Raw genomic sequence first — 18,058 nt, 5'->3', positions numbered from 1 at the left:
GCTATTTAACGAAACTAAACTAGATAATTTATAAAAAGAAAAAAAAGATTGTTAATTTTAATGATGGCATCAATTGATGTCGCTTTGTATTGTCTCTCTTCTTCTCTAACAATTTATAGGAAAGAATATTTCCATTATTAAATTTTATTGTTCTGTTAATTCTTCGTTTCAAATATTTATCTATTTGCCGTTTGTGATAAGTAGAATTGTCCAAGGACGAACTTTGTCTCGGATCAAATGCTTTTACACGGGTTCTATGAGAAGCGAAACAAAGATGCCCTGACAATAACGGAATTTTGGTCTCTCGACTGGTGTTCTATTTTTGTAAATTTGTCAAAAAGCATGACGTCATGACAAACAATGAATTATCTATGACGCAGATAGGCCCCGTTAAAACTCACCTGTTTCTTCTGTGACGGTGTTTGTTTAATGATAAGTTAAAAATAAAATTAAAAAAAATAAAATCCGCATTAAAATTTTTTAAAGCTCGTTACGTTAAAAAGTGCAAACTTATTATGTTTTTTTCACTGTTTTATAATGGAAATGAATGGATTAATTCGAATGATATACTTTTAAAATGGTAAATTCTTTCGGATGTATTAGCGAAGGATTAAGTATTGATACACCTGTCATAAATAAACTAATTGATAAAGGATAAATATTTATCTTAAAAATACTGTATTTCTTTGAGTTCAAATTTCAATGGTTTAATTCTTACATAAACTAAATAATTCGATTGTTTAGGGAGTTATATATTTGTTAAATGACAAAGAAATTCCTACTTTTTGTACACGGAATGATAATAGTAACTTAAAATATACATTCTCTCACCTGATCCTGATTGAACATGTTCATTCTCTTACGTATCCACTTACATTCTAAATCATAATATTAAATAAAGCGTATCTTAACATGAAAATTTATAATTTTTAATCTTTATATCTGTTCATAAACCGAATCTTATCAGTTTATCTGCTTTGTCCAATTTTTAAAATGGAGAAATATTGATTATCGCGTGTTTACACAGGCAAATTTTCTTTATTTATTCTTTTAATCAATAAAAACAATTATCAATTAGAATACTTTATTAATATTTTCAGAATATTTATTCATTTTCCCCCTAAACGTAACACAAATCAATTTAGTAAATCATTTTAAACACTAAATCTATAGGAAAGGAGCTTTCAAAAATATCTTCTATTGGTATATTAGTGACAAATTTAATACAGAGAAAGAATTAGTGAACATTAAAATAGTCGGATATAAGGCAGACCTCTCTAGACATGTGTTTAACCATAATAAATAACATTAACTTGTAAGTTATTAAAGTATGAATCATTCCACGCAGCAAAAACATAAAATTATGGGAATGTAAATATGAATGTCAACATAGACTAAGTGTATTTTTTAACATTAAACTTCTATAATTTATACCAAAAAAAAAAAAAAAATTATAAAATTAAATATATTGCTGAATATACAGGATTCAGTACAATTTCCGTTTTTAAGTGTGAAGTATTGTCATTTCTTCTATTATAATTTAGAATTAACATTGTTAATGCCATTGTTTCCTTTAAGTAAGAGTTCACAATTACGTATAATTTACATACAAAGTCATAAATTTTTAATACATGTTCACATGTTTTATGTGAGATTTAATAGTAATATAAATTAAATAAATACATATATAATCCACAATTTAATTTATATAATTTTATCTGCGCGACTCTGAATAGGCCATACTCATATTTATGCTCACTTATGTCTAGTTTAATTACGGTCTGCATTCATTAACCATTAGGCAACGAGAGGCGTGAATTATGTCGCACACGGCTTGATAAATGGTTATTGTGTCGAAATCTAGCAAAATGCGATAACTTTGAAAAAAAAATTATATTAATAAGACGCAAAAGCAAAAGAAAAAAATGTAAAAATCGATTGGAACTTAAACTTAAGTGTAAGAAATTTAAATGCCTTACGTTAAATTTGACTTGTTTATGCACAGATCCTTGGTTCCAAATTGACATGACCTTTGTAACGACATATTGTTGAGTTTATGGAGGAAAACAACAGATGATAGTCATGAGCAGCTGTGCATTTACTCGCTGTGGCTGTATCGAGACATTTGCGTAGACATATCCATCTCAGCTGGAATGAGCCATATCTATAACTACAGATAATTTAAAATGTACACAAAGCAGTAATTTCTTAAACCTTTAGCTGTGAAAAATTAAGTAATTAGACCCATTCGAAACGAGTTAATTAATCTGATAAACCATGCTCACACACTGTTTACATCTAGCTGCGTAAGTGTTCTAAATATCTGAATAATGCCCTTCCCATATTTTTTCCGTTAGAAAAGGAGAAAACTGCTCTCTTATCCGTTTCTGCATTTGAACAATTTATGATCCCAACCTGTTTACATAGAGATTTCTAGCAGTGTTATATGATTAAATGCAAACGGGACACTATTCCTGCGGGATGATGAACTTATCAGAAAGTAGATAGGGCTTATTTTATAAAATCTCAAAATTGCTATCTTTCCAGATACAGTAAAGTACCGTAATATGATAAACATAAATAAATCTAATTTGAGATTTAATAAGATTATCTTCTAATCTCGAAATCTGTTTAATTTAAAACGAGGAATCTATCTCGATTTTGATCAGAAGAGACGTTGCAATGAGCGAGACTTCAGGAGGAATCGGATGTTGGAAAGCGATTCTTTTCCAAATAAGGGAGGATATATTTTTAAAAAACTGTTTCTATGTACTACCTCTGCATAACCTAACAACAACCTGGTTGAAACAGTGTCCTTATCAGCAGTTGCCATGTGAAAAGGTGGTCGCAAACAGCTTCAGATCATAGTCCATCTTTCAGCAGATAGCTCAGCGTATTTGTAAAATTCAAGGCTGAACCAATGAAAATACATTTCGTCGTCTAAAAGTCAACAACGCCAAATCGAAGACTAGGAAACAATGAGTAAAGTATAAGACGTCATTATAAAGTTTTGAAGCCAATGTTCCATTCTCTTTGTCCATAAGGAACAACCGTGTAGAACTACGAAAACGATCGGTAAGTCTCCGCTCGTATACTTTAACCATAAAGATTACAATACAATATGGCAATAATTACCTTAGTTTCACTGCGTGGCCACCTCCTCCTTTAGGACCGTAGTGTCCGATTCGAAATTTTAATCAGGCTCTTGATATCTCTGGACAATTCATCTTATCTGAGTCTCAATATTTGCGGGATTATCTAAAATCTGCGGTTGTTATGTTATATATCTTAGTTTTAAATGAGTAGATTTTACGTCGAATTGTGATTTTAGGCATCTTTTCGTTTTATCTTCTGTCCACTTGATTACTTATCAAGTTTAATAAAGATAATTGAATTATAAGGTAAGAACTATCGAAGTTGGCTATGGACTTTCGTGTGCAAGATGGCCGACTTCAGTTTGTGTGGTACGCCTCTCCTCATGGCGGTCGCTTGTGTGACGCAACTCTATAATGCGTTTTTACAAATTTTTCCTCTCTGTGAGGCAATCTGGATATATGATTCACTGTAAATTAGTTTTTCATAAGTTTGAAACATAATTCGAAGCTATTTCAGTAAGTTTTTAAGAAATTTGGTTCAGGTTTCAGGAGCAATGTGCTGTATATCTATCTTTAGACCCACATGGATAAATTTAAGAATTCTATTGCCGAAATGTTATAAAATGATACATTTAATAAGCCTAAACTTCAAAAGTGTCTTGATCTGTTAAAATTAATACTGAAAGTTTCAGTTTCGTTACCTTCAGTGAATAGCCTACTGGTTTCACTGAGAAATTCATACTCGATGAAGTGGAAGCACTAAAAAGTCTATAATAAATTGCCTAAATATGTAATTGAAAGCAGTATTTATTAGCTTTTTATTACAGAATTTGTTTTCCGAACTTACCTAGCATCTGTAGATACTACAGATGCTAGGTAAGTTCGGAAAACAAATTCTGTAATAAAAAGCTAATAAATACTGCTTTCAATTACATATTTAGGCAATTTAATAGAATTTTAACAGTATACTGTACAATGAATGATTAAAATTGATGTTTTAAAGGCTAATTTTAATACAGATATGGAAAGTAAAATAGCTTTCACAATACAATGTTTGAATCTTAATGAAATTTACTGTCAAAAGTAAAAAACCAAAGGCTTAAAATTGTTCTTTACATAAAATTCGAGCCACAGCGAGAGAAGGGCCAGTCATTCGTTATTTTCTGGCCCTAAGCTATTGGTTTCAGCTAATGGCTAGTACTACAAGTAACAAATTACGGGCCATTCCCTTCTATTAAACAATATTACACATAAAAATGTGTTTTCAGAATGTACTGTACAGTACATAAGAACTTCTTCCATTCATGGCAAAACCATGACACGTACCCACGCATCACAAGCCTCCATAAACATCGCGCGTTTTTTTAATAGTGTTTGAAACACCATGTATAAATTTTACATTTTATAAGCCTTATAAATTATTAAATTTAATAATTTTAAATTAATTTTAATGATACGTCAGGTCGCAAGCTTATTGCAAATCCGTTCCCGTTCAGACCCTTAGTCTTTCCACGAAGGAATTATTTATTAATTTAATCTTCTACTTTGGCTAAATCTATGATTAATTTTTATAACTAAAATTTATGAAATGAATTAGTTATATGTGAAGTAGAGCGATTAATTAGTAAATTCAATAGAAACATTTGGGCGGATAAATTGACCATCTGTTGATTTCGTCCGATTTTATAGACCCATAAGCATTATTTACTGATTCTAAAAAATGTAAAAATATTATTTTTGATGTATTTTATATATAAATATGCTATAGAAATATAATTATGATATTTCATTAAATATATATTTTATATTATAGTATATAACATACGTATAAGTTGGTGTATATGACATATAATTATAAGCCTATTCTTTCATTAGGTAGTTTTATACGCTATGTATATATATTGCAATATATAAAATTAAAAAATAAATTACTGTAGAATATAACAATAAATTAATTATTAAATAATTATTTATTGACTTATGTTAGACTATAAGTAATATAGTTATACTGAGTGAGGAAAGGGCTGTAAGCTGTGTGTATGCAGTACATACAAACCTCTTCCATTTATGGTAAAAGCGTGTTAGCATGTATGAAGTTATGTGTATGTACGCATTAAAAATCGTGTGTTTTTTAATGGAGACTTTTGAGTCGTCCTACATAAAAATTTTTAATTTTATAAACCTTAAATTATTAAATTTAATAATATTAAATATTAATTTTACTGAAAAATATATTTCATCATGTATTTACTTTATGTACTGTACACGTATTTACTCTTCTATTAATAATTATTTACATTTATTATGATATAATTATAGTGGAATTTCTCAAAATTTTATAAAATGCTTTAAAAATTTCCTTTTAAAAAAATAAATACTTCGTCACTAAGTTAATTTATAAATTTACATCCAGACATACAAACATTACAAAGGACTATATTGTATTTTGAGCGCTTCAATATATATAAATTGTGAAATAGAACGTACAGTACAAATTCAATTATTATTTTGGTTAAATTAAAGGCAATTAAATTAAGGTAAGGTATAATCAATACTACAATTTTTAATATTTTTAATAATTCTTAAAGAATTTTTTGGTTTTATTGAAACTAAATTCGCTTAAAATTATCTCAGAAATTCTACAAAAATATTTTTAAAATTATTTTCCTTATTTAAAGGGGGGTTTCAACCTTTTCTGCTTTCCAACCCCTTTTCTATACCGATACAAAACAATAAATTAAAAATAGTATAAATGAAAAAATTGCATGTTTTATTTTAATAAAATTTTAAAAGAAAATAATAATATATAGGCTACTTAATAAAAATTAATTCGTCCACCGATCCTCAAATGACAGTAAACCCTGATAAACCGCTTCACATCTTTAGGTGGTCGTTAGTGATCACATATGAAACCTCAGTTTAATGCATTTAGGATGTAAAAGAATTCTTATAAATAAAGACCATTGTAGCACTATATCGCGAACGAATAAATCGTACTTGATGACTTGCGAACCAAATTATCCCACTGGATAATCTTTAAAATTAAAAAAGTTTAAATCTTTGTGTGTTTAGAATTAATTTGAACACTTTTAAATGATATAAAGCACTTTTACTAATAAATTTTTATATTTTTTAACTTGATTTTTGTAATTTTTAGTAAGATTCATTAACTAATGTGAAGGAATTTATGTGTAAAATGCAATTTTTTAAAATTTTATTTGTAATGTAATTTCGTTTAGATGACAGGAATAATATTAATACTTTAAAAATGAATTTTGTTATTTTATACCATAAATTTTTTTAAATATTTATATTTTAATCGTTGGAGCTTATTCTACAGGATGTACAGATTTTATAGGGATTTTCACTAATTTTTGTATGATTTAATTCGCTTTAAATCCCTAATTTACATAAAATTTTAAAGTTTTAATGTTTTAGACACAATAAAATATCAATTTTTCAATTTATTGAACACAGATTTATGAAATTTATTAGTTTATTTAGGCATAAAATGTTGATTTTTCATAGTGGGTCATGTAGGCCTACAGTTTAAGAAGTTAGAGAAAGTACATACACGATGGGGAGGGAATTTTTAGTAGTGTTAATAAGATACGAATTTCCTATAAGCCTACTTATTAATCATGTGAATAAACTACCCAGAGATCCATGAACTGTTATACTCGTAATTAAAGGGGAGGGAGTCTGTCAAATGTCAAATCATTGTACACAACTGAGAGGGCGTGTCAAAAGTTGCTCAAAAACTACGAGTAATGAACAACCCCTCTTCTTCTAGTTTTCTCAGTAAGTTCTAAGCAATTCTGTGCCGAAATTTTATCGATTTTAATATTCAATAAATTAAACAAATATTTATTAGTTTTTCAAACTACATTGCAATAATACTTTAAAATTCGAACGTATTTATGCCATTTTCCTAAAATATCCTGACTTCGTAATGTTATTGACTTACAAAACAGTGGAAAAAATTGTCTATACGATTGAGTATTGTCAACCCTAAAAACGATTCTTGAAAAAGAAAACTGTAACTAATTTTTATATTTTAAATATCCTGTTGAGTTACAGTGGCGCGCGTTATAGCTTCACAGGTGAATTTGAATTAAGAGGCCCTCGTACTGTACTGTACAGTGTTGACTATAGACATTTTTCCTTGAGGAAATTTTTTGAGGGGCCCCCTATTGGTGGGGTTCCCCAGGCAATTTCTCTTTCTGCCAATTTGGGCAGAAAGGGATTTGCCTTTTTGTTGTTGCCACTTCCTGTGAGAATGGCAACAATAAAAATGTCTTTTAGTAGATTAAAATATTATTTACAAAATTCAATATTCCACACACATTTAAATTGCCTATCTTTGGCTGAAATTGAAGCGGAAGAAAATGTAAAAATTAGAGTTAGGCTAATTTAAAGTTTTGCGGCTGAAAAAAACGTAGAAAGAAAACCTTAAAATTTTAATTTGGTGAACGTATGACCTATAATTAGGATATTATTATTTAATAATTAATATAAACACTAAAATATTGTGGTTGAGATTACGGGATGATCTCACTTACAATTGAGATCTTGTGAATAATTATTACATTTAGAAAGATATTTTATTCAATAACATACTTCCTTTTACAATATGCATTTCGGCAAAAATTACTAGTTTGGCCCTCTGATTGTACTATAAAAATTAAAGTACTGTACATAAAAGTTACAATTTATAAAGTATTCTATTTTGATGATTACTTACAATTAAACTGTTTACATTTAATATATAAAAAAATTTTTCTTGAATTTTTACTCCCCATCCCCCATTGTCCCAGTTTGTCCAAGTTTCCGTAACCCCTCCCCTCTTCGGGCATCCAACAAAACTCAACCCCCTTCAAAATCTTTATCACTTTATGAGTATTAAAATGTAATAAATTGTGTAAAATTTAATGAAATAAATTGGAAGTTCAACTCCTCTCCCCTTCCAGTGTGGACGTCATTTATGGACAGTTCCTTATGATCATGCCACTTTCCTAAAATATCCTCAAGCTTCGTATGCTCTTAAAACTTACAAAACAGTTTGAAGAATTGTCTGTAAGGTTGAGTATTGTCAACCCTAAAGACAATTCTTAGAAAAAAAGAAAAAAAAATTGTAAACAATATAAACACTAAAATAGTGTTGCTAATTATTACAAAAAGAACACTTCTCTTTGTTTCACGATAATTGTTATTGGTAACTACCACTTACTATTATTTATCCATTAATTCAATTGTTTAACAAAAATACTTGTTGTAAGCTTTAAAATTTGAGAATCGCTTTACTTCCATTTTGAACTTCCTGTATTTAGGTAGTCATCTCTTTTCACCACATTTTGCTGAAGGGCTAAGTGCAGTCATTTAACTAATTAGCAGCCCACCAATGGCAGGATGACTGAGACCACAGAAAAGTGGTAATTGGTTGCGAGTTCGTACCACAAAGTAGAGTTTCTAAATATCGTTCACGTGCAAAACAAATAAATAGGGCCAAGTTTTCTATAGTCCTACCGTTAGACGTCCCTTGGTGCATCGCCAACGTGTCCAGATGCTCTATTCCGCCCAAACCATTCAACCAGCCGTATAGCATTATCCTTATATTTAAAATTATACAGGAATATATTATACAGGAGTAAATTGTCATATAGCCCGTAAAATCCTTTGATCTCGTTACTGCAGCTAACTTTGAAGATGTGTCTGCAGACAGTTAACCCAGTGGATAGAGTAATACAGTGGCTGAGTAAGATTTATTATAAATATGATAATTTTCTATAATTTAATTAATTTATAAATTACTTTACATAAAACTAGTTTATAATTAATTAATTTACTTAAAAATTTTTTAAAATCTTTAGGATATTTTAAGCTTAAAAGAAACGTTTTAATTGGTCCTGGTTCTAAGGCGTGAAAACGTATGTAATAGCGCGTATTTTTGAGATATTAATTTATAGAATAATTAGAAACTAATAAATACAGTAAAATCTTCCAATACGGACACCTCTAAAAGGCGGCCATTATTTCAAGAACGTTGAACAAAAATACATACAAAATATGGACAATGTTTTAATGTCTCCGTCAGTGGCCGTTCTTCACAGGTTTGACTGTATATATTTTAAAAATATATGCAACATTTTTTGCTAAAATATTTAGAATTTAATCATAAATATAATTTTAAAAAATAATATTTTATAGTCTAATTAGTAAATTTTATAAATTAGTTTTCAATAATTTAACATTATATTAATGTAGTAAACATGAATATTTGTCTCTAAAATGTTAAAACTGTAAAATTTTAAGTAAATTATTTTTATGTAAATTAAGGTTCAAAGCGAATTAAATATTAAGTAAATTAACTGACAACCCTTTATCATGTAATACGTTTATATCAACAAAGCACTAAAAATTTTTAACATTTTAAATTAAAAATTAATATTTTTCTAAGCTATTTTACATTATTATTATAAAATTTATTTTAAAGTGATTACTCCTGATACAATGAGATATAAATACTTTGTACTTAAATTACTCTTCAGTAATTTATGTATCTTGTTTAAAAACAAAAAAAAATAATCTAATTAAATAATATAAAAATAAAAATGTATATATTTTTTAATAATAGAACTGAAAATTATAATACTTTTTTGTATTTTTTACTTCTTTTGTAATTTTTTACCATTTAAAATTAATTTTAATTTAGAATTTCAAGCATTAATTTAACTTTAATTTAGAATTTCATGCATTAATTTAACTTTAATTTAGAATTTTAAACGTTAATTGGTATAAACTCTTAAAATCTCGAGCATAAATGAGTTTAAACTGCTTAGGCATTTCGAATTATGTCTGCAAGACTGGATTCAATAAGTATTTACTAATGTTAAATGAAGCATTACACATAGTTGCATTTGTTAATTATTTCTAAGAATTCTAGGCTAGTTCTTCAGTAATTGTAGTAGTACCACATAAATCCTTTTATTTCAAACTATAAACAAACAAAAGAAAAAATAATTTCAAATTATTTACGATAGTTCATCTTTTGACTTCATTGTAGGCCCTAGATAATTTTAAAGGTGATTTTTAAACTTGATAAATTTTTAAAACTTAATCATCATTCCAATTTAGATTAAACTTGTCTTCAATATTATTGTTGTAATTTAATAGATATATTAAGAGATATAACTAAATTTTCTCTGCAGAGCTTAGTAACTTTAGGAGGAGACATCCTTCCAACACATGATGTAGACATTCCAGCATCTTAAGGGCCAGACAAACTATATAAATTAGGAGAAAATAAATTTTGAAAGCAAAATAAAGTTATCAGAACAATTAAAATATATGTATACAAGGTTATATTTATCTTAATATAGCTTTATTAAGGGCGTTTATATTCGTCTACATTTAATGAATTTTCTTTTACATTTAATTGAGATGTAGAATTGATTTAGTTATGAAAATTAAATAATCAAGATTAGAATTTAAATATATTTACGAAGTATTACAATTAAGCTGTAAACATTTCAAACATTACCACTTAAATAAGAAATCTGGATGCTGTACACGCACATAAAACTCATAATTTATCAGCTTTATTTTTCTTATTTTCTTCAAAGATATATTTTATTTTGATCTCATATTTGATACCAACCTTGATTCAAGAACTAGTTCACTCCAAACTTACTTTTTTTTTTTTTTTTTTTTTTTTGACAAAATCATAAACCAGTTTGTTCAAATTTTACTTTTAAAACTGTCAAAAGTTATGCCTTAAAACTAGGCTATTTAAGGCTGTTTTATGAGCTAACATCTCGATGCTTGTCTTTCGAATTTAAATTAATATGCTAACTCGCTACTTTTAAGTAAATTAATTGGATAAAATGATAAAGAAGATAAATATTTTCACTTATATTTACGTATTTTATTCGCTCCTCTACATATTATTCGGTGCAGATTTAACGAAAATAATTCGAATTTGAATTACATTTTAGCTTGTTTTTACTTATAAAGGCAAAATTAAATTTAATTTTAAGTCGATTTAATGATGATTTAATTGATTATTTGAGTAGTTATTTAGATAAACCGGTGTAGAAAATTAAACGAGTGTTATTAATTTAATTTTATTTATTAAAAAAATATTTATAAAAGTTAGTAGTGTTATATAATCTAGAACAAAATATCCATACTAACTGAGGAGTGACCCCGAAAGTGTCAAAGGTCAATTGAGTGGGTGTTTCGTGGGTAGGGGAACCAAAAATAAATCAATACTTCCTCACCCGTTTCCGAACTGCGAAATCATGGAAATTGTTTCATTTCGTGTGCAATCTTTTGTTTTTATCTTTCAGGAACATCCCTTATGGATCAGCAAGGTTGGTCGGATGAAGCAACTCCGGAGGGGGAGATAGAAACGGCCAACAACCACACCCCGGCTCATACACCCCCACACAGTTCTCTGCACCCAGAAAGCCCTTCAGGACCCCAAGGTCCGGCCCCAGTTGCAGTTACCAGGTATTCAGGGAGTCCACTACAGGAGAGTTTAAGCCAGTCAGGCTCCACCCAAAATCTTAAGACATTGACGCCAGTCGAAACAGTCCCGACTGTCGAAGACAGGGAGTATCTCTACCACAGCGCCACCACGCCGGCTATGGTGAGCACATATGCAAGCATGGCTCCTGTACAACACAGCATGGCAAACAGCCCCGGATATGGCCATCACGACATCTTCACATTGACAGGTAAACACGGTAGCCTGAGTCCCGTGCCTAATTACGGCCATCACGTGGATCATCTCACCAATTTGGTACCACCGCCGTCCGGGATGGGTACGGCAACGGTATACCCACCGTCCAACACCCTGGCCGTTTTACCAATGTCGTACGTTAGCCCATCATCGGCTCAATCTGTAAATTCCGGAGTTTGGACCACTAATCCTTCGGATCATCAAGTAAGTGCGTCATACGGCATGACCTCGACATCGGCGCTCTCTCAGGGCTCTCACCTGAACATGGGACACGGTGGGCTCTCCCCAGTAGATCCTAACGAACTGTCACGTACCAACGGATACTCCAGCTTTACATCTACATATTTACGACAAGATCAACCAAACTGGAGCCTGTACGACAGCCCGACAGTGTCGACAATTCAGCATCCCCCACCTTACTCCTTAGACAGCATGGGCAGAAGGCTAAGTCCAGGTAAGATAAAAACTATAGATATAGTCAAAAGAACCATTTATCATTAAGATTTATACCTATTTGTTTAAGGGGATGGCCCAGTATTATAGAAATGCGTGCCTTTCCGCTTCCAAAATCCGCACTCCTGCACTTGAAGGGTTTTATGCTAGAGTAGCTTAAACATACTTTTTAAGCTTCTAGATAACTAAATGTAACTATAATATGATATTATAGGGCAGTTGCTCTAGATAGAGACCTTTCTTTGGCACAAATCAGTGTATAAAATCTTTATTGTCCTGGAGAGTCTTCCGCGATTGGAGTGTGTGCAACAAATGCCCAAAATCAAAGAGGGGGAAGATAAGAGTCAGACTTATATCTTAATAGTTGAATATTTAAGTCTGTTTAGCTTGTTATATCAGTTTGATGACTTGATAGCACTTTTACGTTCGGCTTCATTTACCATTCAACAAATTAGGTTCGACCTTATACAAGATCCTGTTTATGCCTCGTTATTCATTAAATCAATCTGATAATTTATATAAAATTTTTTTATGTAGAAAAATTCCTTATATATTCTCTAAGAGACACGGAATTTATTTAGGTTATTAAATTCAAATTTAAAACACTTTAGGGTGATTTGTGGAAATTCCCACGTGTGCGCGCCCGCTAAAATTTTCCGAATGGTGGGTTCATTTAATAATTTATTAATATTTATTGATGTTAGATGCTCGAATTAGTGTTTAGGCCGGCAAGAAAGTAGGTGTTTGTTAGAATTATTTAGCAGATGTGCGGCTGGGGTGGAGATGCACAAAGTAGGTTTATACTAGGATGTGTTTAACACGAACAACAACTTGTAATAAAATGAATTGTGAATAAAGACATTTATTGCCGTTGTTATCAGGTAGGTACATAGTGAATACCTGTTTGATAAGAATGAGGGAAAGTCAAGTTTGTATTTTTTTTTCCAAATTTTAATGTGGGTGTTAAATTGTCTCAGTTAAATACAACTTTATATTTACGTAGAATGGTTTATTATTTAAATATTAAACTTTTATAATTATTTACAGATCATTCCGATTATTATACACAAGAAGACAGGGAATGTGTCAACTGCGGATCCGTCACCACGCCTTTATGGAGGAGAGATTATGCTGGACACTATTTATGCAATGCTTGTGGCCTTTATAATAAGATGAATGGAATAAATAGACCCATGTCGCGACCCCAGAGACGTATGGTAAGCAGAAAAATCGATTCAAACCAATTTATTTGTTAAATTTGACTGTCATCCGAGTACGTGTGTTAAGGCCTTGAGTTCGGCATTCCAATCTAAACTTTTGTTTTTGCGTAAATAATTAAAGTTTTGGCATAAATTCCAACCGATTACTTCGACGTAATTATAATTTGAAGGATGTCATATCTCTAGTCACATAATTTTTAAATATTTGGCATGTGGCCTAGTTATTTAACTTAAAATACAACGAGTATAACATAATAAACGTTCTATTTGTGGAATTTTATTGTGTTATTTACTGACCAGAGCTCTAGTTGTTTGAAAGTAAACTGGATGATATATCAGCAGATAGGCCTCATGATTTATGGTTTTAGGTGTATTTTCCTCTGTTTTGTTAAGTTTCTAGAATAGTAAATAACGTAAGAAGATAAAGAAAAGAATTTACGAAGATCATTTCGATCATAATTTTGCCAAATATGAGTAATTCTGAACGGAATTGAGTAGGCCTATGAATTCCAACACCTTAATTTTCGTCAATTGCGTGATTTTTTGTGGCTTTTTCAGTGATTTTTGCGGCTTTCTCTCAGACTTTCAGTGACTTTTCGCGGCTTTTCCTCAGATTTTCAATGATTTTTAACAGCAAATATGAGGAGGAGCCACAAAAACTTAATTCTAATTTAATTTTTTCAGTCTTATATATATAGGAATTAAGCGTAATTAAATAATATCTAATTTAAAATCGAATTTTAATGGCTCCAAAAACTTAAATTATTTAAATTTTACAGAAAGAATTATAACTACACATTATAATTATTTTAAAATTTAATACATAAATTAACTTTCTGATTTAAGTAGAATTAAAATTCAGTTAATTGTGGAAGCTTAAAATTACACTTTAGGCCAAGTGTTTGTTGCGTAACATCTCTCATAAGTGATTAGGATAGGACTATTTATATATTTAAAAACTTTAATTTTGAATAAGATAATGTTAATTAAGAAAATTAATATAAACAAATCCTTTAAGGCAGAATCAAGAATTAATTTTTTTATTTCACAGAATGAAGTAACGCTACCAATACAGGAAAAATTATCACCAGTAGTTGGATCAGACCGCATTCATATGAAAAATGTAAGGATTCTGTCTTTTATGATTTGTTTTTTCCTTTCCTAACTTAAAATTGGCTTTTTTTTTCCTCTGCTTAGATCTATAATTAATGTGTATAATTAGTGTAATTCACGAACAAAATCGGAGTTTAGATATAAGAAATGTAGTTACTTATTAAATCAGGGGATAAGGGAAGACATTTTCAAAAAGAGAGTAAAGCGGAAAAGTGAATGTGACGTAACGTGTCAAGATAATTTATGACTTAAAGAGCTCGTAAATAACGGTTCAGTGGTTTCTCAGGTAGGCCTACCCATCTGCTCTTCGATTGATGTATGAAAGTGGGCTTATACCCGATTCATCTGCATTATAAGCCCAATTAACGATATCCCAAGGGCTACTTAGCCTTAAGTTTGCAAGTTAAAGGGCTCTAAATTATTTAAGATCTAGATTTGAACCTAAAATGTCTGATTTGATTTTTGATTAGGTCCAAACGAATTATTTATATGGAGGAAAATAGCTTGGATCGGCCAATATGAGACTGTTTTTTGAGTCATTCTAGCAAGAATTTTTTAAAATTATTTTAATGTTTAGCTTCTATTTTTAGTTGTTACTTCGTATAATTACAGAAATTCAGTAAATAATGTTATTCTCTCACACGCTCTTTACTGTAGCAGAATTACTGTTGTTAAAGTGCGTGGAAACGAGTAAAAATACTTAAATATTCATTCAATTTTCTGTAAATAATCCGTAGATAATAATATTAATATTATGTAAATACTTAGTGACGTCATTTTATATTTTATAGACAAGTTCAAGAAGAGCTGGCCTCTCCTGCTCCAACTGTTCGACCACGAATACAACACTATGGCGAAGAAACAACCAAGGCGAACCTGTTTGCAATGCGTGCGGATTATACTTCAAATTACACGGAGTAAGTTACTAAAAAAAAAACAATAATAAAACGTATATTTAAGGCTTATTTTTGACTGTTTTCTGGCATATTCTCAGGTCAACCGGCCTTTAGCCATGAAGAAGGAAGGAATACAGACGAGAAAAAGGAAACCAAAAAACTCTAATCCAGAAGGCAAAACGAAACCTGGTAAGAGAACAAAGCCAGGACATAATTATTGAAACTGAAAACGCAACGTTTCTCAATCGGCGAAGTGTCACAAGTCACTTGTCACAAGTCGCGGTTTGAATAACGTTGCATATATTTTAAAAAAGGGCAGAAAGTAGGCTATAACTTGGTGTTTTTTGGTAGCTCCGAAGAATTCCACATCAGAATGTCAAGTGACCTATCAACTGTCTCCACATTCTGACCAGGGCATCCTTAGTAGACACGATATGAAAACAATGAGCCCGATCCCTCAAGGAAGATCCCTGTCATCGCCCATTACACCCTCCTCGGACATACTAACTCGACACCTTCACGGCTTGAACATGTCACCATTAGATCAACCTGCAACCATCATGTCGACTCCAATCTATTCCTCATCAGTTTTAGCGTCGGCAGGAGTACTAAATTTAGAGAACGAAACAAAAGTTATCACCAATGCACCGTCGGTGGTGGTGCACAACACAGCAAACTAATTGTGCCATTTAAAATGACTGCTCGACAGGAGAAAAATAGTCAAAAATTTCGCGAAATTCGTCTCCAATATTAACTAGAAATTAGGATAAATATTATTTTGATCCCTACTAAATTTAGGAATGAACTTATATAGAAAAACAAAAAATGTATGTACGTTATTCTGTTTGTGTTTTTTATTATTATTGCATTCTTAAAGTCGTTTCTGTGTAATATATCAGTATTATGACTGTAATTTTACAGTAAAATGTATTTAATTGATTAAAAAAAATCGGATTTAATTACTCGATTTTGTTACTGTAATAGTACAAAGCCAACATACAGAAGACCAAAGATGTAACAATAAGTTTCTGTTCTTCTACAAGAAAAAAAAGAAAGAAATTTTTAGTACTGTAATCGCACGTTTGGCAATAAAAATGGCGTTCATTTATAATCCCTACTCTCGTAATTTCACCTTATTAACATAAAGCGCCATCTGTTAACGCACGTGACAACTATAATCTATTTTTAAAAATTTAATTTATCGTTACTTATAATTAGATTAATAGAGTAGTGTCGCCAATGACGTCTCGAGTTTTTAGGAGCATGTATGAGCTCGTCATGAGCTTGACAGTGTAGAAAAACGAACTTGACAGAAACAACATCTCTCCTTAAGTCCTGCGGGGATAGTTTTGGTGTCATTGGAACCATAAAAATGGGATAAGGGTATCCTTAAAAACTATTGATCCCGATTAAGATCACGAAATCGGTACTATAATGCTTCCACCTTGCATCGTGCCCTATTCTCTGCCATACTTTCTCACCATATTTATATTTGATTTTCTCTTTTTATATTCGATACTCCTGTGTTATATGAAATTGTTGGCATTCTTTCACTCTAGTATAATCGGGACTTGATCTTAGACACTGTTAAATGTCTGTATAATGCTTGATAGGATCTAATAATGGATCTATAGGCTCTATCAATAGATTAATAGGATTTACAGGTTCTATCAATGGATCTATAGGATCTACTACCCTCTACGAAGGCAAAGAAAAGTTAGGTCACAGACCCATATGAAGTATAAGAAAGATATAATGGGTTTAAAGAGAGTAGGTAACGGGTTCGAGTTTAGACGTTGGGTTGGTTTTCTAATGTTTTAACCAAGGACAGTTTCGCATAGTAATGGTCACACTAGTCTATTTTATGCCTTTTCATGAAAGGTTACGCGGGCACGGAATGATCGCAGACACCCAACTGGTGGAATACAGAACGAGCTAAGAAATGAATTATGTGTTTGTGTCAGAAGACGATACGCTTCTGTGTCACTTTTGCTTGATTTGTGATAGGTCGACTCCCAAGTCGCTTTTATGGTTAGTCTAAGTCACAAATCTTCGGAGATTCCTGTCGGTATGTGAGGTAAGAACGAAAAGAACCACCCAACAACCAACTTTATTGCTGTCTTCTCACCTCTACTTGTAGATAGTCAACGGCTATCTCTCTTCGGTGCTGGTTGTACAGAAAATATCTTTACAAAGAACAAGATAATAGAATGGGTTATAGTTAAGTGTTGATTGATTGCAAGGTTCCTTTTTCGTCTTATCGGTACCGAATGTAAATAAACCATCCTCGCTCTTGTCATTACTGGCATAGATCTATCTTTTAAGTGCCCAAATGAGCTTTTATTGATTTTCTGCCGGGGCATTAAAGAGGTAATGAGATTGTGGAAGTGTATTTCTAATTTGTTCGATTTGAATAGCTCCACGCAGATTTAATGAAAGGGTCTATTTTGCTGCAAGTATCAAGGCGTTCCTATTCCCAATGTTCCCCCCTTTCTTTCGAATTTAGCTCATTTTAGCGGTTTTAATTGTATTTAATTA

General features: G+C 30.9%; 1 protein-coding gene across 2 annotated transcripts; it reads left to right on the top strand.

Moving 5' to 3' along the window:
• The first annotated feature begins 2,714 nt into the window (after positions 1–2,714).
• On the top strand, positions 2,715–16,631 carry LOC136986395 (transcription factor GATA-4-like). Of its 2 annotated transcripts, XM_067283919.1 has the most exons (7): positions 2,719–3,075; positions 11,444–12,292; positions 13,339–13,508; positions 14,563–14,634; positions 15,416–15,541; positions 15,619–15,709; positions 15,872–16,631. In XM_067283919.1, the coding sequence occupies exons 2-7, from the start codon at positions 11,455–11,457 to the stop codon at positions 16,198–16,200; spliced, it is 1,626 nt and encodes a 541-aa protein (XP_067140020.1). In that variant the 5' UTR covers positions 2,719–3,075; positions 11,444–11,454; the 3' UTR covers positions 16,201–16,631. The 2 variants fall into 2 exon arrangements, with proteins under 2 accessions (XP_067140021.1, XP_067140020.1); XM_067283920.1 differs by lacking the exon at positions 14,563–14,634 and having other exon boundaries at positions 2,715–3,075.
• Positions 16,632–18,058: the final 1,427 nt, after the last annotated feature.

The sequence above is a fragment of the Centruroides vittatus genome, unplaced genomic scaffold, assembly GCF_030686945.1.
Source record: "Centruroides vittatus isolate TY-2023 unplaced genomic scaffold, ASM3068694v2 scaffold_1015, whole genome shotgun sequence".
NCBI classification, from domain to species: Eukaryota; Metazoa; Arthropoda; class Arachnida; order Scorpiones; family Buthidae; genus Centruroides; species Centruroides vittatus.
This window is presented reverse-complemented; position numbering and strand designations above follow the sequence as displayed.